Raw genomic sequence first — 25,125 nt, forward strand, 5'->3', positions numbered from 1 at the left:
CCGCGCCGAAAAAACGGCGTGGGGTCCCCCCCAAAATCCATACCAGACCCTTATCCGAGCATGCAGTCCGGCATGCCAGGAAAGGGGAGGGGACGAGCGAGCGGCCCCACCCCCCCCTGGATCATACCAGGCCACACGCCCTCAACATGGGGGGGTGTGGGTGCTTTGGGGCAGGGGGGGCTCTGCACCCCGCACCTCAAAGCACCTTGCCCCCATGTTGATGAGGACAAGGGCCTCATCCCCACAACCCTGGCCGGTGGTTGTGGGGGTCTGCGGGCAGGGGGCTCATCGGAATCTGGAAGCCCCCTTTAACAAGGGGGCCCCCGATCCCGGACCCCCTCCCTATGTGAATGGGTATGGGGTACACTGTACCCCTACTCATTCACCCCATAAAATGCAGTGTATGGAACTAACGACAGGAGACGTTTTGGAAAATTTATTAAAAATCTTCATCCGGCTCTTGTCCTCTCCGGGGGTCTTCTCCTCTCCGAGGGTCTTCTGCTCTTTTGCTGTCCGCCCTTCTTGTCTTCTCCTCTCCGGGGTCTTCTGCTGTCTTCTGCTCTTTTGCTGTCCGCCCTTCTTGTCTTCTCCTCTCCGGGGGTCTTCTGCTGTCTTCTCCTCTCCGGGGGTCTTCTGCTGTCCGCCCTTCTTGTCTTCTCCTCTCCGGTCTTCTGCTCTTTTGCTGTCGGCTGTCGGCTGTCCTTCTTCCTCCGGTCCTCCTCCTCCGACGTCTTCAGCGATTATGCCGGCCTCTGGTCTCTGCAGCTTATTATATAGCCATTAGGGGCGTGGTCGCCAGATGACGTCATCGGGAGACCACGCCCCCTTGTGTCACAGGTGACGTCATCTGTGACGCAAGGGGGCGTGGTCTCCCGATGACGTCATCTGGCGACCACGCCCCTAATGGCTATATAATAAGCTGCAGAGACCAGAGGCCGGCATAATCGCTGAAGACGGAGGAGGAGGAGGACCGGAGGAAGAAGGACAGCCGACAGCCGACAGCAAAAGAGCAGAAGACCGGAGAGGAGAAGACAAGAAGGGCGGACAGCAGAAGACCCCCGGAGAGGAGAAGACAGCAGAAGACCCCCGGAGAGGAGAAGACAAGAAGGGCGGACAGCAAAAGAGCAGAAGACAGCAGAAGACCCCGGAGAGGAGAAGACAAGAAGGGCGGACAGCAAAAGAGCAGAAGACCCTCGGAGAGGAGAAGACCCCCGGAGAGGACAAGAGCCGGATGAAGATTTTTAATAAATTTTCCAAAACGTCTCCTGTCGTTAGTCCCATACACTGCATTTTATGGGGTGAATGAGTAGGGGTACAGTGTACCCCATACCCATTCACATAGGGAGGGGGTCCGGGATCGGGGGCCCCCTTGTTAAAGGGGGCTTCCAGATTCCGATGAGCCCCCTGCCCGCAGACCCCCACAACCACCGGCCAGGGTTGTGGGGATGAGGCCCTTGTCCTCATCAACATGGGGGCAAGGTGCTTTGAGGTGCGGGGTGCAGAGCCCCCCCTGCCCCAAAGCACCCACACCCCCCCATGTTGAGGGCGTGTGGCCTGGTATGATCCAGGGGGGTTGGGGCCGCTCGCTCGTCCCCTCCCCTTTCCTGGCATGCCGGACTGCATGCTCGGATAAGGGTCTGGTATGGATTTTGGGGGGGACCCCACGTCGTTTTTTCGGCGCGGGGCTACCCTCAAATTCCATACCAGATCCGAAGGGCCTGGTTTGGAACCTGGGGGGGAACCCCACGCCGTTTTTTTCCCCATTTTGGCGTGGAGTTCCCCCTCAAGATTCTCACAGTGCAGGTCGCACCGCAAGTCGGATCATCCTGATCCGACCTGCGGTGTGACTTCCATTCAAATCAATAGGCTCCCATAGGGAACCATTGATTTTGAATGGAGGCAGAAAAAAACGCTGCTAACAGCTACTGTGGCCAAACGTGCAATAACGCTAGTAGAAAAAGCTACTGAAAGCACGTTTTTACAGCTGCTGTTTCCCGGCGTTATGTAAACAGCTTTGGAGCACGTTTTTATGACGCCCTGTGTGCATGGAGCCTAAAGAGTTCCCCATTTATATTTTCAGCTACACATTTTTTACTTTGCACCACGCTATCAATTTATTTCATAATTAACCCACCCTATACATTATAATAGATATTAATCCACCACCACCAGTACATTTACTTTGGTTATTAAAGGCCTTACGTTTGGCAGCGCCAATCACTTATTTTATTTTTGTACACCCCAAAAAATTGTCTGGAAAACAGCGTTACTCACCCAGTCAACCTCTGCCTCTCTCGTAGCTCATATCCGCCACTGGGGATAAGCAATGACTGGCCCTTCTTCCGGGAGTCCTTTCAGTCGCTGGAGAGAAGACAGGGTGGTGGGTCAGCTGCTCCATATTCCTTACCCTCATCTGGTGGTTGGGACAACCTTTCTCTGGTACTTTCTTCCAGATGTACAGGTCCTGGCTGGGGAGGGAAGACAGTTTCCTCCTCTCTGACTGGCTGTTGGGGAGGAAGGACAACAACCTCCTCTCCCTTCTCACCCTGGGCCTCCGGAACTGCCACAGGTGTGGGGCAGAGGTCATTGACTCTCTGTCCAGCTGACATCGCTTCAGCTGGGTATAGAAATTTCACTTCATCAGCCAGCCTCCTGGAACTCTGTAGCTGTTGCGGGAGCTGGGCAGAGGTTGGTAGCACTCTGCCCTGTTGCCAGCACTACTGCTGGGGACTTCACATAATCCGCTCTGGCTTCCTCCGCTCCCAGACTGTGGATCTCTCGCTGTGGAGGAGGGATGACCAACTTCTTCTCCGAACTGTGCAGCTGCGGTTGGGGAGTGATCACCACCTTCTCATCCTGGGCCTCTTCTCTCAAGGAGGCTGAAGCTGCTGTTGGTGTTGGGCAGCGCTTAGTGATGTTAGGCCCTGATGCCAGCTGTTCTGCAGGAAAGTAAACTGAAAAGTCAGTGGCCTTGCACACATCTTCCTGAGTCACCAATTGTTGCAGACATAGGTCAGCAGCACTAGGCCTGTATGCCTGCTCTTCTGCTGTAGGCTGACTGGGATGTTCCTCAGCAGAAAAATCTATTAAATCCACAGTCTCTGGAATTGCTGAAAGTCCACGGCATGAGCTGGTTTCACTTGGGCCCAGTGCCAACACTTTAGCAGGTGACTTATCATCCATAACATCCTACGATGAAAAGTTAATCAAATCTGTGATCCGTGGTTGGGGAATGTAGATGGCTTCCTTTTCTCCCATACCTTTAAACTGCAGCTGGGAGGATGAGCTGGCTGCTTCATCTCCCGTACCTTTATCCAGCTGCTGGACAGATGCATTTCTTCATCCAAGCTCGTCCTGTGCAGAAACCGGTTTGTCAAGGTGAGTCAGCACTTGCTGCTTCCGCCATAAGACCTCCGCATCCAAGACCGTGGGTGCAGGTGAGCAAAGCACACTATTACTGTGTCACATTGTCGATTCTTCAGTCAGGATTTCTGGACTGTCAGCTGGTACTTCTGGGTATTCCCAGGCAGGGGGAGCCCAGGCCCGGCGTTGAGCAGAGTCTAGCAGTTGTCTGTAGGCGATCTCCAGCTCCCATTCCTGATTGGCTAAAAATTCCAAATCTTCCAGTGCCCTTCCAAGACATTCAACATCTGTTCTCTGTATTCCAAGATTTCCTCCAAACGCCACTCCAAATCGCTCCCAAAGTCGGGGTCCTCAGACAGCCTCTCTAATAACAGCCCCAGGCCGCTGTAGCAAAAGCCTTCGGTTGGGCTGTTGTCCGCTGTCCATGGGCACACTTGGGTTACATACCAGCGGAGGGCTCTATAGCTCTCGTCCAACCGCATCTCTGGCTGGACCAGTCTGCTTAACTCAGCTTTCCATTCCCTCGTGGTTGTCTCCCCAAAAACACCATTTGCACTTCATGCTGCAACCAGTACCTTTCCTGGAAGGAGGGGAGGATTTTTCCCTGGTGTTGCTGCTCAACGGATTGAATCATGCCATTCTAGCAGGACCTTCTCTGACACTGGTCCCCTGTACTGAATCCGCATCTCTCGCAACCTCCTTCTGAATTTCTCTTCCATGGCAGCTGGTATCTGTACCTCTCCTCTTCTGCTCCCCGGACCTTGGGTCCTGGTGGAGGTTTTGATGTCCCAGACTGCAGGAAGCATCCCACCGGTTGCCACCAATGTAACGGAACCTCAGACCCACACTGTACTTGTGGGCTTCCTTCAGTATACGGCTTACTACAGTCCAGTACATAGATATATATTCCAGCTGCACTACATACAAAAACTAGCCTGAACTTGGCTTGTATGCTTCTGAAAGCATCAACTCCTTTATTGAACAAGAAACCGACTTTTATACACTTGAGAATTATGTCAGTCACTACATGAACAATGGCCTGAATATTTATCCAAAACATCACACAATGATTAGATAACGAGGTACAGCTGACTCATGGCTAATCCCATCTAGACAAGGATTAGCACATGCTAATTAATTTAGCGTAGTTAAACCAGACTGGGATGACAAGACTGCCTGGCAACAAAGCTAAAACAAAATACAAAATTACACATTATCCTCATTATAAAAACAGAACACCTTATCATACAGACAGTAGCAAGAGACCCCATTTTCAGTCTGTCCATCTCCTAAGTACATGTAATACACATTAGAAGTCTAAACACAGAGTAAATCAGCATAATTATGAGGTGTGGAAGACAAGTGATTGAGCTTCTGATATTATCTGCTAGGAGTCTGACTGTGTGAAGCCTTAATGGCTATAGGCAGCTAGGCCTAGAGTCCCAGAGTCTTCATATATTCTTTGAGATATATTGTTGACGAATATTACTGTCACACTTAAAGCAATCCAAACCATTAAGTATCTGTCTCTCACTCCCAGTGATGGTGGGTACCGTCACACCCAGGAACTAGTGATCCTCCGAGTTTATATCTGGACCCTACGGTCGAAAAAGCTCCCTGCGATCCTATTTTGCATGAGGGTTCTGGGCCCCATGGTGGTGGTATTCATTGCCATGTTTTATTCCAAGCTTCTGCAACTCAATGTGCCAATTTCATTAGACAAGCTTTCCAGTCTTTTGTCCCAAGACCAGCAAATTTCTGACCTAGTGACTAACCTCACCTATCTGTGCTGCGATGGACCAACCAGCTTCAGGGGCAACTGACGAGGCTTCAGTCAGACGATACCTCATTTGTGGCCTACATCAACTAGAAGATGCACTACATCTTAAGAAACAGCTAATTATGGCCTGAGCCAAAAGGCTTGTTCCAGCCTTGTCCACATTCCTGTAATTTAAACAAGGAACACAGTTCAAGGCGCAAATCCAGCGATTCTGTTGGGAAAACGCACACAAATTACCAAGGTGATAGAGGATGAGTCACTGCTCATTGATCCAGATAAAAAAAAAATCCCATGCTTCACAAATACCCGCCCATAGTCCAAATTGAGAAAGTTCGCTAAGGCAATCCCAGGGGGAGAGGGGGGCCAGTATCCCACAAATGACAGCCTCTAAAACAGACCTGAAGTGGGTTTCAACTAGAGATATGGACAGAGAAGAGGTGGCGCCTCTAAGTGTAGACTTAAAATATATTTATTCAGCAAATCATTCCAACAATTGGCATCTCATGTTTCACCAATTTTAGCAGGAATATCGGAGGAGTGTCATGAGAAGAGCCATCAGTGGTTTCTCGCATCCAAGAATGCCTGCAGCAGTCACAGCGGTATGTCCCAATTCTTGGAAGGCGGCTGTATGATGAGAGCAATCTAGAATGAGGGCTGAGGCATGCATGGGGCATGGCGTAGGGCGCGGTGATGTCACTGGGCTCGATGCAATGTATTTACTGAGCATGCACACTGCGTGTGTCACGGGAGTCGCGCTCCTTTGTCAAGGTCAAGAGTTTACCATCCTGCTACAGGTTGCTGAAAGGCTTACCTTTAGCACCCTGCTTCTTTGCACTTAGAAGACTTACGTTGTATAACCCTAGATGATACTGAATGGAATGTATCATGCCCTGCCCTTTCTCCAATCTGGGCTGGTCAGCATTTGGCCTTGGCACCCTAAAGGGTCAAGTCTCGGCATTGGCCATTCTCTTTTGAGAGACTGCTGGCCACTGACTCCCTGCTAGCTCACACACTCCCACTGTTCATACACCTGGCTTACGCGGATATGTCAGTATGTTCCTGTCAACTCTACAGAAGTCTCTCTTTGAGCCCATTGGGGATATTTACCGGGTCAATCTTGCTCATATTGTAGTGTTTCCCATGGCTACCACATCGAGACAGGTCTCCGAACTGGGGTCCGTATGCTGTAAATAGCCCTTTCTTGTTCTTTACCAAAACAAGATGGTTTTGAGGCACTTTTTTTTTCTTTTAATTTCCTTTTAGTTGCCTCCTTCCACCTACCACTCAGACTGCTAATACTACATTTAAACACTTTAGCAATATCTCTTTGGGGTGCTTTGGAGCAGAGCAAGAGAAGGAAGGATGATGCCCAGGAAGTCAGCTGTGGTACTGGAGCCCCTAGTGGTGAGGCAGGCCCAGGACAGCAGCAGAAGTTAGATAGCTCCTGTGACAGGCAGAAGGTGGAGTAGTTGGGGTCAGAGCAGGGATTATACAGGGAGGATCAAGTAGACTTTGTGGTGGAAGCATAGTCAAGACAGAGTTCGGGTCATGCACAGGAGCTAAACGTGTGGTCAAGAGAGCAGGCCAGGGTCATACATGGGCAATCAGAGAAGGCAGAGTCTGTAGGAGTGAGCTTAGGTCAGAACCAGGAATCAGGCAGGAGGTGGGTCTAGAAGCAAGTGGGGTTGGTAATGGGAGGTCCAAGGAAGCACAAGAGCACTGAGAAGTCGGCCCAGTTCTCCAGGAATCCAAACCCCTCCTTACTACATCAGCTCCTCAGCCATTTGTTAACTTTCCTAATCTTCCGCTGCCTCCCTGGCATGGCTCGAGATACAGCTAGTATTTCTGAGAATACTACCTTGGAGGTCCTACTCCTTAATTTAGCTCATAAGTCCCTGAAATCGTCTTTAAGGACTCTCCATGTCCCTAGGGGTCACTCTGCTCCAGCAATTCTGGTCTCTGACTGGTTTCCCCAACATCATGCAACAGGGCATATTTTTTGGGATGTTCCAGCCCAGGACCGGTCTCCTTGACTCTTTCCCCTCTACCTTTCCTAACCTTCACCCAACTAATCTGCTCTGGTGCCTGCACCCTTGTATGTCCATCCGCCTCTGTGCTGGCCTCTGTCGGCACCTGCCGGGTACGTTCCCAGTTCTCCTTAAGTATGGAGATTCTTCTCAGTGTTGCCAGTTGCTTCCCTAGATTCAGGACCTGAGCTTCCAGGGAAGCAACGTGCTTACATTTTGCACAGCTGTATTCGCCCTCGATCGGATGATCGAGGAATGCATACATGTCACAGGATTTACACCGAGTCGCATCTCCACACCCGCCAGGCATCGTACCCACTAGTTTAATGGGAATTTGGAATTTAATGCTGTCCGATTAGCTGTTTACTAGCTTCCTGACTTCAATTTCCCAGCACACAGTTACTCCTCAGTCAAAAACAGTTACTCAGCAGTATTCAACACTACACAGCCACTCCACTCAGATGCTCGCAACACTGAGATGCTCGCAACACTGAGATGCTCGCAACACTGAGATGCTCGCAACACTGAGATGCTCGCAACACTGAGATGCTCGCAACACTGAGATGCTCGCAACACTGAGATGCTCGCAACACTGAGATGCTCGCAACACTGAGATGCTCGCAACACTGAGATGCTCGCAACACTGAGATGCTCGCAACACTGAGATGCTCGCAACACTGAGATGCTCGCAACACTGAGATGCTCGCAACACTGAGATGCTCGCAACACTGAGATGCTCGCAACACTGAGATGCTCGCAACACTGAGATGCTCGCAACACTGAGATGCTCGCAACACTGAGATGCTTGCAACACTGAAATGCTCGCAACACTGAGGTACTCACCTTACTCGGGTACTCTCCTTACTCGGGTACTCTTACCTTACTCAGGTACTTACCTTACTCAGGTACTCACACTACACCCTCCTCAGCCAGCCACTACACACAGTCAGTGTTCACAGTCCTAGTCTTTTTACTAGATTGTGTCTCTGTGCTCCTGCTCAGCCGCCCCTGTAAGCTGACACTTGCAGGGCTTGTCAGCGCATTCCTTCTCCCTTAGTCAGCCTGCTTCTCTGCTCCCGCCGCTTTTGCCTGTTACAATCCTACACTCCCCCGCTCAGCAATTTCACTTACCCGCCGCCCCGGTCAGCATTTCACCTCCCGGTCCCGCTGTCACTCCTGCCGCACTTGATCCCTGGGTCGCCTGCAGCCGCCCCTGGTCACCCACCTCCGCTGCCTCTCGCGATCCGCTTATTGGCCCCCCCCCCCCGGTCACCAGCCGCTGCCTCTGTCTTGGTAGGGGGTCTCAGTGGGGGGGGGGGGGATCCGGTCAGCAGCAGCTCTCACTAAGCAGCTCTCACTCCAGACCACGCTCTCAGTGACAGCACTTCCGCCTTCCTCTCGGCAAGTAACAGCACCACCTGCTGAAAAAGTGAAGCTAATTTATTTTAGTAATTCAATAACAAAGTGAAATTCCTATCTTTTATATATGCGTTACACACAGTGTGATATATTTCAAGCATTTCTTTCTTTTAATTTTGATGATTATGGCTTATGTAAACCCAAAATTCAGTTTCCCTGAAAACTAGAATATTACATAAGACTAATTAAAAAAAGGATTTTTATTACAGAAATGTTGGCTTACTGAAAAGTATGTCCATGTACAGTATATTATGCACTGAATACTTGGTCGGGACTCCTTTTGCATGAATTACTGCAACAATGCGGCGTGGCATGGAGGCCATCATCCTGTGGCACTACTGAGGTGTTATGGAAGCCCAGGTTTTTTTTAAATTGTTGGGTCTGGTGTCTCATCTTGCTCCTGACAATACTCCACAGATTCTCTATGGGGCTTAGGGTCAGGCGAGTTTGCTGGCCAATTAAGCACAGTGATTCCATGATCATTAACCTGGGTGTTGGTGCTTTTGGCAGTGTGGGCAGGTGCCAAGTCCTGCTGGAAAATGAAATCCGCTTCTTGGGATTGTCCCCTCATTGTGGATATGCCAGTCATCTACCTTTAAAGTAGTAAAGTCTTTTTTAAAACTTGTACCTACAGGTACCTATGATAATGCTTACCTGTAAGTACAGTGAATATCTACTAATCTTGCACGGTTTAGGAAATATTCACGATGCATGAAGCCGGAGGCGTCACCAGCGCATGCGCTCTTAAGGGACAGCAAACCCGTGCCATCCCTTCGGAGCTCCATGCCATCAGCAGTGACAGCACGGCACTGGAGGGCTTCGTTCAAAAATAAGCATTTCAAAATGTGCTAGTCTGTAACGCAATATGGCTTTACCTTGCAAAAAAGAAATAAAAGACTGTAGTTTGCTACCAATTTTATTAAGGAAAACAATAGGCTAGTAGAGGGAGTTCTTGTCTTTAAAAATTCCAGTGAACAACAGCTAGAACTCCTTAGCACCTAGGTTTTGCTGGTGGGTTTGCCCTTTGCCTTGTTCTGGTTTCCTCAAGTCGGTCAGTGGGGAAATGGGTATAATACAGGGGTGTCAAACCCAATTTTATCGCGGGCCGCATCAGCATTATGATTGCCCTCAAAAGGGCCGGTTGTATCTGTAAGACTAGATGTCAAGAGCATCCCCTACCCTTACATAAGACGTCAAGAGCCTCTCCACCATCCAAAGTTGAGTCCCCCACGCTCCCTTACATCACAGTGCACCTCCCTTACCTTGTGGTGCTGCTGGGAAGAAGCTGGAGGCATTGCTGGAAAGCAGAAAGTATAAGGTCTGGAGGAGGACTGGAGCTCTCCTGCAGCTACAGGAGAGGTGCGAGGGCCACATAAAATGGCCTGGAGGGCTGGATTCGGCCCGCGGGCCTTGTGTTTGACACCTGTGGTATAATATCTCAAGAAGTCTCAATGCTGTGTTGGTGAACCCCTTCCCTGACTCTCCACTTACTTCTGGGATAGGTGCAACCAGACCTTGTAAGTCTGGTTCTCTGACAGCAGCTGAAAGCAGGAAACCTTCTAAATCCTCAAAAGACTTCAACATGAAGGTGGGGCATGTTTGTTAAGCCATGAGGGCTATTTAGCAGTCTGACATTGAGACATCTGGGTACAGCTTCACCTGCTCACCCTCTATCTTCCTCTGTCACCACACATGTAAACAGATTTATCTCTGCCCTATTAGGGACTTCTTAACGCAGAGGTTTTTGTTATAACCTCTCTGCCAGCCTGGCCTCAGAAAGCAGAGGGGATTGTATTTGAGAAATCAGACTTCTGTCATTATCTCAGATGCAAAAGAGACCACTTTGGCCCTTATTAATGTGCTACAGGCATTCAGGTGCAAAAAGCACTTCTTTAGTTTACAGGCTAATCCCTTGCCTCTGGCACTTTTTTCAGCTGCTCATCCTCTATCCTCCTGTGTCATCACACAAGTTCGCAGATTTACCTTTGTCCTCTTAAGCATTCCTGAACCCAAAGATTCTTGTTCTAACTTCTATCACAGCTCCTTCATGGAAGCCGTTTGACCCACCAGGGCTCTTTTTCAGCAGTTTTGCCCCTGCACTCCTAGTATTCCTTACAGTGTTGACTCCAGTGTCTTTCCAAGTACCATTATGTGACATTCCCTTTGTAGGACACTCAGTTGGCCTCCAGTGCAGAGAACAGTCACCATGGGCTCTAGTGGACACTTTTTTTCAATGAGCTTCTTGCTTGAAAGGTTTAGCTGGCTCTGGTCTTGCTAGCTATCGGATATGGAAACTCTCCATTACCTGCAAACAACATGAGCCAGTATGGTTCATTGTTCGGATCCATAGCACACTTCTTATTCCCTTTGGCTTTGGTCACAGAGTTTCCCCGTTCCTTAACTTTTTAAGGAGAGTCAGTTGTCGAGGAACTCTTCTCTCTAAAGCACATCCTCTTGTCTTATCTCTTCTCAGTCTGCCTCAGTCTCTTTACTCTGTTGTAGATCTAGCTGCTGAGCAGACTGTCTTGCCAGGGTGTTGATAAGGACTCCTATCTTTGAGAAATTGTTCTAATCACAGAATTCTCTTCTCTTGGGCTATATTCTGGGTTTCCAGAGCAGGTGGTTTCTCCTACATTTAGGGATCCTTTCCTAGTCAGGTCTCCTATATGAATGCCACTGGACAGTGTCCTAAATTTTGGTGTGTCTTTGTCTCAAAGGAGTATCGGGAGTCCTTATTCTGACAAGAGTGATTGTTTGGTTTCTGTCCTAGGCAAAAGTTTTCTGTTTTCAAGTCAGGGGTGCTCAACTTTTTGAAGAGTGAGGGCCACTTAAAGTGATTTGGTAAGCAGTCGCGGGCCGCAATGAAATGGTTCAGAATTTCAATTTTTTTTATTTTGAATAGCATAATAAAGATTTTAATCAATATTTAGGATCTTCATTTTCTGTGGGACCAATCCCCTTGGATGTTTACCCACAATCACACAAAGAGTGAATGACACTAGGGTAAACACTGACTTTTACTTTTTACAAGGACTCAGTTCCTGTATATGCCTTGCCCACGCCCCTCCTGTCGAAGTGTAAAACCAAATGTGACAGGGATGCCAATTGAGCCCCCTGGAGCATGGGTGGGGTCACAATTGCAACCCCTGACGCTACATCAGTGGTTGTGGGGTATGATAAAAACACATCTCAACTATTGGGTTTTACCGCCCCCCATACTGCAGATGTAAAGCCCTTATTGTTCTGAGCCCCCTATAAGGCTGCTTTCACACTAATGTGCTACATTTTACTGACCTTCAGCATTCCTGGGGGTTAGCTGCGCTTTACCATAGACTTCTATTATATCATACGTGTGTGAGTCTCTTTCTGAAAGCACACCAAAGCTCCTCAGTTTTAATGCGCTTTCAGAAATCACACCAAACCTGCAGGATATTATAGAAGTCTATGCCTCAGTGCAGCTAACCCTCTGGAAAGCTGCAGGTGCACTGCCCTGCACACTCTGATCCTTGTAAAGGTGCTAATAAGTGCCGTGTATGTTTTGTTTATTACACTGACCTTCTTCAGCTTTTGCTGATATTGCTCTTCAGGCTGCTAGAAAGATCCCAGAGGAAGTCAGCTTGGTATCAATTCACCTGGGTCCATGTATGGGGGAAGGGAATGGGGAATGCCGCTCAGGTGTGTGTCCAAACAGGTGCTGGCTGGATCCGCCGTCCAGGAAGATAAAGTAGAAATGTGAAGCCGCACTCAGATGATTGAAATCAAATGAAAAGTCTTTATTCTTCAAAAGTATCCAGGACAAACAGACAGTGTGAGGAACAGAATATGTCCAAGGTAGACGCGTTTCACAGCTCGAATGGCCGCTTACTCATTACCACGGTGTGGGATAGCGGAAATTGGTCAATATTTAAAGGTGGTCACCAGGAAATTGATTGTTGTAGCTCTGCACAACTGCATATCATTAAATAATCAAACATATTGAACATCCAATTTCTCTGCGATCCAACACCGAGGATATGCCAAAAAACACACATGAAACAACTTAACAAAGTATGTGTAAAACAAAATTAAGAACGATACATTCAAATGAGTATACAAATGAATGTAATAGTAAAAACAACAGAGTTTAGCGTAAAAAGTCAGATACACACATGCCGATTTCATATGAGAGATAGCATATGTGATCTAAATGTAAATAGAACCACATATAAATAGAACCACATAGGGTCTCAAACATTCATATATACATATGTCCTATATTGGTATATGGTCTTTCATTGGTGCAAGATATAAACTATACAGAATACAAAATACAAAGATATGAAAAAACTTTGTTATGCATATATGTCCATAAATATGTGATATATTGTAATTAGTGTGTGTGTAGCTGTGTGACATATATATACTAAATAAAGTAAAAAATATGTATATGTGAATGTCAGAAGAAATGAATAATAAAAATTAAAAATTGAATAAAAAAAGGGAGAATGGAAGCATAAATATGTGTATGAAGTGAAAAAGAAATAAAAAAGAAAAAAGATGATGCACAGAAAATGTGTCAATAATATGTGTAAAGTGATACATAATAAATAAATAAATAAATGAATAAATAAATGAATAGAAATGTCAATGTGTGATCGGTGTATATATAAGTGTATAATGATGTAAATGAATGGGCACATAAATATATCACATGAACATCACCATATATATATATACAGATCCAAATGTCTATAAATCTCATCATAAACTTGATAGAAATACAGCAAAACATAAATATCAACTATTAAACATCATTAGGACATATTGATGCACCTTAAAACATATATCGGCATATGTGTAGACAAAATACGCAATGTGTGCATGTTCGTTAGGATAAGGTCCCAAAAAAAATATAGAATAAGGAAAAAACCTCTATATATGACCAAAATTATTAGCCTGGAAATTGGTACTTGTTTTTCGTGCCCATGTTATAAATATGGTTATTAAAAACTACAAGTAATCCATATAGAGCCGAAAAACATTTCCTGGCTAGAATGAGGTCAATTAGAAGGATAATAATCAAAATGAAGTAAATGAGTCAAAAGAAAAAGAAAAATTACTATATATTATCAGATATTATCAGATATATTATCAGCTGGGACGAACTCCAAAAACGAAAAAGCAACAGGTACCCTTATTTTACAAGTCGGAACATCAATAATGAATGTATTTTTTATTATTCATTTCTTCTGACATTCACATATACATATTTTTTACTTTATTTAGTATATATATGTCACACAGCTACACACACACTAATTACAATATATCACATATTTATGGACATATATGCATAACAAAGTTTTTTCATATCTTTGTATTTTGTATTCTGTATAGTTTATATCTTGCACCAATGAAAGACCATATACCAATATAGGACATATGTATATATGAATGTTTGAGACCCTATGTGGTTCTATTTATATGTGGTTCTATTTACATTTAGATCACATATGCTATCTCTCATATGAAATCGGCATGTGTGTATCTGACTTTTTACGCTAAACTCTGTTGTTTTTACTATTACATTCATTTGTATACTCATTTGAATGTATCGTTCTTAATTTTGTTTTACACATACTTTGTTAAGTTGTTTCATGTGTGTTTTTTGGCATGTCCTCGGTGTTGGATCGCAGAGAAATTGGATGTTCAATATGTTTGATTATTTAATGATATGCAGTTGTGCAGAGCTACAACAATCAATTTCCTGGTGACCACCTTTAAATATTGACCAATTTCCGCTATCCCACACCGTGGTAATGAGTAAGCGGCCATTCGAGCCGTGAAACGCGTCTACCTTGGACATATTCTGTTCCTCACACTGTCTGTTTGTCCTGGATACTTTTGAAGAATAAAGACTTTTCATTTGATTTCAATCATCTGAGTGCGGCTTCACATTTCTACTTTATCAATCCACCTGGGACAGGAACTGGCACTACAGAGGAATCTTTGGCTTATGTGGCTCCTGCTCCCTCCGCAGCCACCTGTTCTCTCTGCTGTCTGCTAGATGCACTCTGATAATCTAGGATGACGGGTTGTCAAACTGTTGATCGCAGTCTGGGCTTGCCGACATGTCATCCCAGAGCATGGGCATGCGCTTCTCTGGTTTGAAGTTGTGGGCCATATCAGAGGGCTCTGCGGGCCAGAGGTTGAGCACCCCTGCTCTAAGTGCTTTTTCCAAGCTGTTAACTTCTGGAGAAGAGGGCCATGTACCATGGTGTGTTGCAAGCGTCCGCCATGGAGGTGAATAATGCGAGAGAAGGGCTGCGTGACACCTTGGCCTGTCTGCATGCTGCACAAACCAGTTTACTGCTGCAGGTATCCAGGCAACAACCAGGAATGCTTCAACTCTGCGGGGTCCTTCCTGCTGGGTTTAGGCCCTTCTCTGGTTAGTTTGCAGGTTCTTGGAGAATTTTTCTGGTGCTCTTCCCTGTCTTAAATTTACTTTGGAGAATTTTCTTCATCATCCTGACAGGAGTTCTGTCTGTTGCTGTATGGATTCTTCTGTGCTGTATCTGGGAACTGAGGAGCATCTTTAGCTCTGTGATTCTTCAAGATTCTGGAATAGGCAGGGTTTTCAGCAGGCTTCCTTATTAAAATTTTGTTTAATAACTGTGTGTTGAGCTTGGTCCTCCAATTTATCACCGACATATGGCTCCCATCACCTGATTATACTTGGTGGGATGCTTCTATGTATTCCACCCTTCTGGTCAGCTTAAATTTATGGGGTTAAATTGTGGGTTCTCCAAATGGAATAAGGAGCCACAGATGCATTCTTTGAAGGTTGTGTTGACTGAAGTACTACTTGGGGTTCTTCCCTGCTAAGTCTTGGCTTTGTGGGGTAGTTGTCATTTCTGACATTTTTCTAGTCGTGGAGTTCCTTACTCTTGATCTTTAGGGGATGAGGTGAGCTGAGTCCACTACTAAGTGGGACTGCTTTTGGACCTCCCAACAGTTAATGACTTTCTGTGTCCCTCAGTGGCTGAGAAAGAAAATAGATTTTTTTGTATTCGTAAAATCTTTTTTTTTTTTTTTGGAGCCAGTTGAAGGATATGGGTCTCACCGCTCTGTGCTTATGATCATGCTCTTGGTACGGATTGCTGCAAACTGAGGCATGCTCTGAATATCCAGCCTACAGATGTTTTGTTACCAGTGTCCAAACCGGTTGGTAGTATTATAACCTGGCAAATAATGATTTTATCTGTATCCCACAAGTTTTACAGTGAGTACAATAAACCAATTTTTTTTATTTTGTGAAGATGTTCTTGGTCTGAAAAAAGAAAACTAGTGCAGACACCATATCGAAGGACTGCTACACTGCAATATTCCTTTTTTGTTCTTGGGATTAGATATTCTTTAAGGCCTGTTCAACATAAGCTTCAACTTATATAACAGCAGTTTAAACAGCAAGTTTTTGCAAGGCTTTTGCTAAGTTTTCTCTAATCCTTAAAGGCTCCCTTCAGCTCCCGTTTGAGGAAAGGCTATGCATAGATCTTAATGAGAACGCTGATAGTCACTTTAAACAAGCTTCTAGCCAGCTTCACCAGGCTTTCATCAAGCTTTATATAGTGCTTAAACCTACTAGCAGCTTGTGACATCATAGGCACATGCGCTCTGGAGGAACAGCATACCCATACCATTCCTTCAGAGTCCTGTGAGTCCTGTGCCATTAATGGCGGCTCCTGGAAGGAAGACTGGGTGAAGATGGAAGTGCCTTTATTGGTGACAGTGCGCCGCTGGAGAAATAAGAAAATAAGAAATGTTTTTTTTTTTTTGTAGCAGTGTTATTGCCATGTGTCCTATTGGTTTAAACGTGTGCATTTAATGATCAACAGGTAATGGTCTACTATTTTTGTTTTCCTAGATATTGTAGCTGACATGACATGTGACATACCAGAATCCATTGCTGAGCTTCTCATCACACAGTTAATACAGCAAAACAAGTGGAAAGAGGTTCTTCTTTTGCTAACTAGAGATGCTAGTGGGGAATCAATTCAGGAAGGGTTAATTAAAAGCTGCCATCTTCCAAAAGTTGATGTGCACCATGTGATCGCTAATCTTGACCCTACAGCGAAGTATCGGGTGCTTCTAGTCAAGTTACTTTTGGAACGAGGAGGTATGTTAAGTGTTATTTTCTATCAAATTAGATCTTAGTTTATCGGTTTATAATTTTTAAATTAAAAATCAAATATGCTGCCAGAATGTATATCTAATGTGTGTTTGTATGTATATACTGTATGTGTGTATATATACAGTGTCTCACAAAAGTGAGTACACCCCTCACATTTTAGTAAATATTTTATTATAACTTTTCATGTGACAACACTGAAGAAATTACACTTTGCAACAATGTAAAGTAGTGAGTGTACAGCTTGCATAACATTGTAAATTTGCTATCCCCTCAAAATAACTCAACACACAGCCATTATTGTCTAAACCACTGGCAACAAAAGTGAATACACCCCTAAGTGAAAGTGTCCAAATTAGCCATTTTCCCTCCCTGGTGTCATGTGACTCGTTAGTATTACAAGGTCGCAGGAGTGAATGGAAAGTAGGTGTGTTAAATTTGGTGTTATTGCTCTCACTCACTCATACTGGTCAATAGAAGTTCAACATGGCACCTCATGGCAAAGAACTCTCTGCGGATCTGAAAAAATAATCATTGCTCTATATAAAGATGGCCTAGGCTATAAGAAGCACGAGTGCTGCTGGCACTGGGGAGCTACCATTCATTGAGGCAACCATGAATCCCAACATGTACTGTGACATACTGAAGCAGAGCATGATCCCCTTCCTTCAGAGACTGGGCTGCAGGGCAGTATTCCAACATAACGACCCCAAACACATCTGCTAGACGACCACTGCCTTGCTAAAGAAGCTCATGGTAAGGGTGATGCACTAGCCAAGCATGTCTCCAGACCTAAAACCTATTGAGCATCTGTGGGGCATCCTCAAACAGAAGGTGGAGGAGCGCAAGGTCTCTTAACATCCACCAGCTCCATGATGTCGTCATGGAGGAGTGCAATAGGACTTTAGTGGCAACCTGTGAAGCTCTGGTGAACTCCATGCCCAAGAGGGTTAAGGCAGTGCTGGAAAATAATGGTGGCCACACAAAATATTGACACTTTGGGCCCAATTTGGACATTTTTTGCTACGGATGTACTCACTTTTGTTGCCAGCGGTTTAGACAATAATGGCTGTGTTGAGTTATTTTGAGGGGACAGCAAATTTACACCGTTATACAAGCTGTACACTCATTACTTTACATTGTAGCAAAGTGTAATTTCTTCAGTGTTGTCACATGAAAAGATATAATAAAATATTTACAAAAATGTGAGGGGTGTACTCACTTTTGTGAGATACTGTATGATCTGGTCAGTTAAGTAGCGGAGGGGGTTGTTAATCAGTTTCAGCTGCTTTGGTGGTAATGAAATGAACAGGGGAACTAGATGGGCAACAATGAGACAAGCTCCAAAACAGAATGTTTTTAAAGGTGGAGGCCAATGAAATTGTTTTCCATACTCCTCTTTTCTGACTTTTTTTCTCTAGTTTTGCATTTGAACATATGACAAACGTGAAGGCGTCTGGTGAAGCTGTGGCGATTGTTATGCTGCCTGTAATATTATTTAGCATGACCGGTTTGGTGGTGGGTCAGTGATGATCTGGGGAGGCATATTCATGGAGGGACACACAGACCTCTACAGGCTAGACAATGGCACCCTGACTGCCATTAGGTATTGGGATGAAATATTTGGACCCATTGTCAGACCCCATACGCTGGTGCAGTGGGTTCTGGGTTCCTCCTGGTGCATGACAATGCCCAGCCTCATGTGGCGACAGTATGCAGCCAGTTCCTGGAGGATAAAGGAATTGATACCATTGAATGGCCCCCACGCTCGCCTGACCTAAATCCTATAGAGAGCACCTCTGGAACATTATATTTTGGTCCATCTGATGCCACCAGGTTGCACCTCAGTCTGCGCATGAGCTCAATGATGTCCTGGTCCAGATCTGGGAGAAAATACCCCAGAACACCATCCGTCATCTCAAACGGAGCATGCCCTGACGTTGTCAGGCATGCATACAAGCACATTGGTGCCATACAAACTACTGAGTACCATTATGAGTTGCTGAAATTAAATTTCAGCAAAATGGACTAGCCTGCTGCATCATTTTTTCCACTTTGATTGGGTGTCTTTGAATTAGGCCCTCTGTAGGTTGATAATTTTCATTTCCATTAAACGATGTGGCATCCTTTCATTTCTAACACATTACACAGTCCATATCAGTATAGATATCAAACATTATAAACACAACACTTTTGTTTTTTCCCCCCATTTTTCATGAGCTGAGCTCCAAGATCTAAGACTTTCTATGTACACAAAAGGCCTATTTCTCTTACGTCCTCTGACATTTGCCGCCCGTTCAGTTAGCCTTCACGAGTGGGTAATGCGCTTCTCTGCAGGAGCAGGCTAGGCAGTAAAAAGGTTAAAAAGCAAAAGCCTTTACACATAACACACCACTAGGGGGCTGTTCCTCAGCTATTACCCATCAGCCACTAGGAGCTGCTATTCAATTTTATGATGCCTAGCGTTAGGAGTAGGCTAGGTCTTCCCTGCTGGGACCAAGTGTCTGTTTCTTATATTTTTTTCTTAAAGTGTTTTTTTTTTTTTTAATAGCTTTTTTATTTCACGCTAGTTAGTCAGGGAATTCCTGGAGGACTGCAAGCGACAGCAGAGCTGGGCCTTGCACTGGATAATATAGATCCTTATGGAGTCCCAGCCTGCCACAGAGCGTCGCAGGTCATTGGTGCACCCTGGCCTCGCAACGATGGGGCCCCGTGGGGATGGGGACAAGCCTGCGAAGTCCCTTCTTCGCTGGGATGTCTCAACTCCGGGACGCCCGTAAGTTGCTAGCATCCTTCCTGGCTGAAGGCACCCCCACTCAGGGTGGGAGGTGTTCCGTATCTGAGCGGTGCCCGCGTTCGCTAAACTGGTCTACCCCTGGGTCCCTAAAAGGGGGTTATTATCTGTGGGGGTGTTCTGTGGGCCCACTCTTAGGGGATGGCAGTACAAGGTGACTTCTGTGATATCTCCCTCCTGGCAGTATGGTACGGACCCCTTCCTCCCTGCCCCTGCTGGGGGCGCTCAGCGGTGCATACTGCCATGACTGGGGGGTGTGGGGGCTTAAAACATCCCAGGGTGCTCTCTGGAGTTCCCTGTGGGGGCTAACGCATGTATTTTTTTTTTTTTTTTGTTCTATTCGGCGCGTGCCATTAGCGCGGCCACCATTTTGGGTGAGGGCAGGCTGTTTGCGCCTCACTGTGGGCAGCAGCCATTTTAGCTCATTATCATGGTGCCGATCAGGAGCCATCTTTGGTATGGGCAACCGCCTAGTAAGGGCAGCAGCCATTTTGCCTTCGCTTCCTCCCATAGCCTTTCATCAGGCACCATTTGTTTTTTGCTCAGGGCGGGCATAGGCCTCTATGTGCGTGAGGTCACTTCCGCTTTTCTCCCATTTTCACTGCAGCAGCGTGTGGCAGGTACAGACACTGTGGGGTGATTTTAACTGTTTTCTCTGGCATTTTCCTGTAAAAAGTGTTTCTTTTTGTGGCTATTGCTGTTTCTGAAGGGTCTCCACAGGTGGTTCACTTTATGGTGGGGGTCCGCGGGAACCGCCGTTTTAAAGGGCCAGCGTACTTACATTTTTTTACTACTAATATGGAGTCCCAGGATGACAAATTCCCAAACAGACCTGGTTGGTGCTTCAGGAACTCCTGAATCCTCTTCCATGGCCTCATTATCTGCTGCTCTTGCGACTTTGGCGTCCAAAGTGGATCTGCTGATGTCTGAATGCACTTCTCAAACATGGCCTATGCCCTCTGTCTTTTGACTAAGAGCCTGATTTGCTTACCATGAACAACGTCCCCCCTGAGGGGTCCCAGTCCTCACATTCAGGTGGGGAGGAGGTAGAGTCTTCCTCTACGGAGGTGCGGGAACGCGCTGCGGTGGCTGCACTTATTAGCTCCATTAAGGAGACTTTAAATCTTGATGATGAATCCTCCCTGTCAGGTAAGCGGGTTTCCATCAGGTCCCGCAAAGCCCAGAAGTCGGGTCAGGTTTTCCCCTGCCCTGAGGTTCTTTCACGAAACAGTGAATGACCAATGGCGTTGCATCAAGCATATGCTGGCGGTGCCCAAGCAGCTTTTCAACCGCATTATTTAGCTGAAAAGCTGGTCGGCTGACCACGCTTTCGAGAAGACTGTGTCTGATGTCCCTTATGGGGGTAGTCATCCTTTTGGGGACACTCTGGATGAATTGATTAAGGGTACGCTTTTGCCCCAAGCCTCTAGGGAAATATAACCCCATGCTAGGCGGGGCCCTTCTTTTAATGCTCATCGTGGGTCCTTTCGTGCCTTCGGGGCACAGGATAACGGGAAATCCTTCAAGACCTCAGGTGATCACAAGAAGCCATGGTCAGGTAAGCCCAAGGCCGGTCAGGCCAGTTCAGCGGCCCAGTCCGCCTCTTCCTCAAGGGTCGCCCTTACCCATTTCAGGGGTGGGGGGATGTCTGCGGTGTTACCAGGAACCCTGGTTGTCCCGAATTCCGGACAGGTAGGTTCACAAACTGATTCGTTCAGGGTACAAGATCGAGTTTCGATCTTGCCCCGCAGACAGGTTCTTTCCATCAAATCTTTATCTGACTCCCGATCATTTCAGAGATCTCAAGGGGGTGGTTCAAGATCTTCTCGCCCAAGGAGTCATTGTACCAGTCCCTTCACGGGACAGGTTTTTGTGGATTTTACTCCAATCTGTTCACGGTGCCCAGAAAAGAGGGCAAAGTGCGTCCGATCTGGACCTAAAGTCTCTGAACTGTTTTGTGAGGGTTCAGACGTCCCAGATGGATTCCATCCGGTCGGTGGTGGCATTGTTGAGTTAGGGGGAGTTCCTGGCCTCCATCGACTTGAAGGGTGCGTATCTGCACATCCCTGTCTCCGAGGGTCATCAGCGGTATCTCTGCTTCGCGGTGACAGAGGAGCATTATCAGTTTGTCGCTTTGGCTCCCAGGGTCTTCACCAAGGTTTTGGCTCCGGTGCTGGCTCTACTGCGTTTAAGGGGGATTGCGGTCCTCTGTTATCTGGACGACCTCCTGTTAGGGTTGAGCTCGTGTGCCACCTTGACGAGTGATCTGTCGATCATGGTTCAGACGCTCAAGGAGTTCGGGCGAACCGTCACCTTCCAGAAGTCGGCTCTGGCTCCTTCGGTTTGCCTCCTGTACCTGGGGATGGTCCTGGACTCTGCTCAGGCAAAAGTTTTTCTCCCAAGGGAAAAACTCCGGACCCTGCAGGGCGAGATCAGGTCCCACACGGACAACAATCTCTCCTCTCTACGGGCCTGCATGCGGTTCCTGGGCCTTAATGGTTTTGGCTTTCGAAGCGATCCCATTTGCTTAATTTCACACGAGAACTCTGCAAGCAGAGATTCTTGTCAGGTGGGACAGAATGCCTCAGTCGTTGGACAGGAGGATTTCTCTGAGCCACCTTGCAATATCAGATCTATAGGGCTGGTGGTCTCTGTGGGATCCCCCTTCTGGCCGGCTTGGTGTTATTGCTCTCCCTTCCTGGCCCTGCTGTGGGCGCTGTGTGTGGTTACTTGTGGTACCTGGGGGGTGTGGGGGGGCTCCATAGCGGTGAGGGATCTCCCTGGGGTCCCCTGTGGTGGCCAGGCCACGTGTACGCTTATTTTGGCGCCGTTTTAGCGCGGCCACCATTTTAGGTGAGGGCAGGTGACTGTGCTCTGTGTGTGGGCAGCAGCCATTTTATGTATACTGTCCTGATGCCGATCGGCCTGCCATCTTGGGTAAGGGCACATGCCTATTAAGGGTAAGCAGCCATCTTGCCTGTGACTTTTTACATAAAGGCACATTAGGCACCATTTTATTGTGGCTCAAGGGCTAGGCCTCTAGGGGCGTGAGGTCACTTCCTCTCTTTCCTTCCATTTTCACACTGAGCAGAGTGTGACAGTTTGACATTGTGGGGGGGGGGGATTTTTACTAATGCCAAGGGCATTTTTCTGCCAAAACTTTTATTTTTTATGGATTTTGCATTATCTGAAGGGGCTCTTTCAAATAGTGCAGGCTGCGGTGGGGTTCCACGGAAACCGCCGATTTAAAGGGCCAGCATTCCATTTATTTTATATGGGCTTTCTGGACTCCCAGACTAACCATTCCCCCACAGGCCTGGTGGGGGCTTTGGGTATTCCTGAAACCTCTTGAATGGTCTCCATTATCTGCTACTCTTGCACTTTTTTTGCATCCACAGTGGATCTGCTGAGCGCTCTTCCAAAACAAAAAAAAAAAAAAAACGGCCTATGCCCTCCCAGTCCTCAGACTCGGAGTCTGCATTGGTTGCCATGGACGATGTCCCTCCTGAGGGGTCCCAGTCCTTCGCTTCTGAGGGGGAAGAGGAGGTGGAATATTCCTCCTCGGGAGCGCGCTGCGATAGCTGCCATTATTAGCGCCATTAAGAAACTCTCAATCTTGACGATGAGCCCTCTCAGTCAAGTAAACGGGCTGCTTTTGGGTTCCGAAAGGCCCAGAAGTCAGGTCAGGTTTTTCCCTGTGGAGTTTTACAAAATTGTGAATGACCAGTGGCGTCGCATTAAACATATGCTGGTGGTGCCTAAGCGCTTTTTCCCACCGCTATCCCTTTTTAGGAGGCCATGGACAAACGTTTGACGGTGTCCCCTAAAGTGGACCACACTGTCTCTGGACTGAATAAATCCACCTTGATGCTAGTGGCGGACTCCCCGGTGTTCAAAGATCCGGCTTATAGGCGCGCTGAGGCGCTTTCCTGCCACATTTACCTGGTAGCGGGTTCCCTGCTTAAACCTGTGTTTGCCGTGGTGATTGCCTCTCCGGCTCTCACAGCATGGTCCAAGGTGCTTCGGAGCACCCTGGTGGTGGAGTCGGCCTCTTCGACTGCCCTTGACATGGTGGATCAGATTACCAGACTGGGGTGTTCCGGTGTAACACGGCCTTGTTAATCGCTCGGTTATCTGCGGTCGGGGTCGCGATCCGCTGCATGCTTGGCTAACAAGCTGGTCGGCTGACCACGCTTCCGAAAAGACGGTGTCTGATGTTTCATTATGTGGGGAGTCCTCTTTTTGGGATTCACTCTGAATGAGTTGATGAATGTGGCTAACGGAGGGTATGAGTACTCTGTTGCCCCAGGTTACTATGGGTAGGTCGGGGGCCTTCCTTCCATGTTCAGCGTGGGTCCTTTCGGGCCTCCCGGAAACAGAACAAGGGCAAATCCTTTAGGCCTTCCGGTGGGCACAAGAAGCTGTGGTCGGGGAAACCAAAGGCCGGTCAGTCTGGTTCGGCGGCCCAGTCCACCTCTTCCTGAAGGGACACCCTCAATCGTCTTCGGGGTGGGGGGACATCTGCGTTGCTTTCTGTAACCCTGGTTGTCCAGCATTCGGGACAGGTGGGTTCACGTGCTGATTCGTTCAGGGTACAAGGTCGAGTTTCGATCTCTCCCCGCAGATAGGTTCTTTCTGTCCAACGACTCCCGATTGTCTCAGAGATCTCATGGGGGCGGTGCAAGATCTGCTCGCCAATGGAGCCATTGTGCCCATGCCTTCACGGGACAGGTTTCGTGGTTTTATTCCAACCTGTTTACGGTGTCCAGTAGAGAGGGCGAAGTGTGTCCAATTCTGGACCTACAGTCTCTGACCAACTTTGTGAGGGTACAGACGTTCCGGATTGAATCTATCCGGTCGGTAGTGGTGTCGTTGAGTCCGGGGGACTTCCTGGCCTCCATCACCTTGAAGGATGCGTATCTGCACATCCCTATCCACGAGGGTCATTGGAGATATCTCCGCTTTGCGGTGGCTGGGGAGTACTACCTACCAGTTGGTGGCATTACCCTTCCGTCTCGCTTCGGCTCCCAGGGTCTTCACCAGGGTTTTGGCTCCAGTGCGGGCTTTACTGCGTTTCAAGGGGATTGCGGTCCTCAGTTGCCTGGACGACCTCTTCTTGAGGTCGAGCTCGTGTGCAATTTTGACGAGCGATCTGGCCGTGACGGTTCACGTGACGCTCCAGGAATTCGGGTGGCCCCAGACTGGCCACGTCAGTCCTGGTACGCGGTCGTCGTTCAGGTGGCTGTCGCGCCTCCTTGACCGCTTCGCTGGGAGAAGATCTTCTATCTCAGGGGCCGATCTTCCATCCTGTTTTACAGTCTCTGGCTTTAACGGCGTGGCTGTTAAAAGCCTGGTCTTGAGAGATGCGGTCACCCCTGCCTTATTGAAGGCTCGTAAAGCTACTTCTAGACAGATTTCTCATCGCACCTGGACAGCGTATATTGCCTGGTGCGAGTCGCATGGTTTCCATCCTCGCTCCTCCTCGTGGCAAAGGTTTTGGCATTCCTAAAGGAAGGGGCGGATCAGCGTTTGGCGCTGACCACGGTCGAGGGTCGGTTGTCGGCCTTAGCCGTCT

General features: G+C 47.4%; 1 protein-coding gene across 2 annotated transcripts in view; it reads left to right on the forward strand.

Moving 5' to 3' along the window:
- TRANK1 (tetratricopeptide repeat and ankyrin repeat containing 1) overlaps positions 1-25,125 on the forward strand; it is a 338,849-nt gene that overhangs the window by 164,172 nt on the left and 149,552 nt on the right. For both annotated transcript variants that reach the window (XM_082258385.1, XM_082258386.1), the window contains exon 12: positions 16,493-16,744. In XM_082258385.1, the coding sequence (XP_082114511.1) occupies positions 16,493-16,744 (252 nt within the window). The remainder of the gene's footprint in view (positions 1-16,492; positions 16,745-25,125) is intronic.

The sequence above is a fragment of the Pelophylax lessonae genome (genome assembly GCF_965119305.1).
Source record: "Pelophylax lessonae genome assembly, chromosome: 5".
Taxonomy (NCBI): domain Eukaryota; kingdom Metazoa; phylum Chordata; class Amphibia; order Anura; family Ranidae; genus Pelophylax; species Pelophylax lessonae.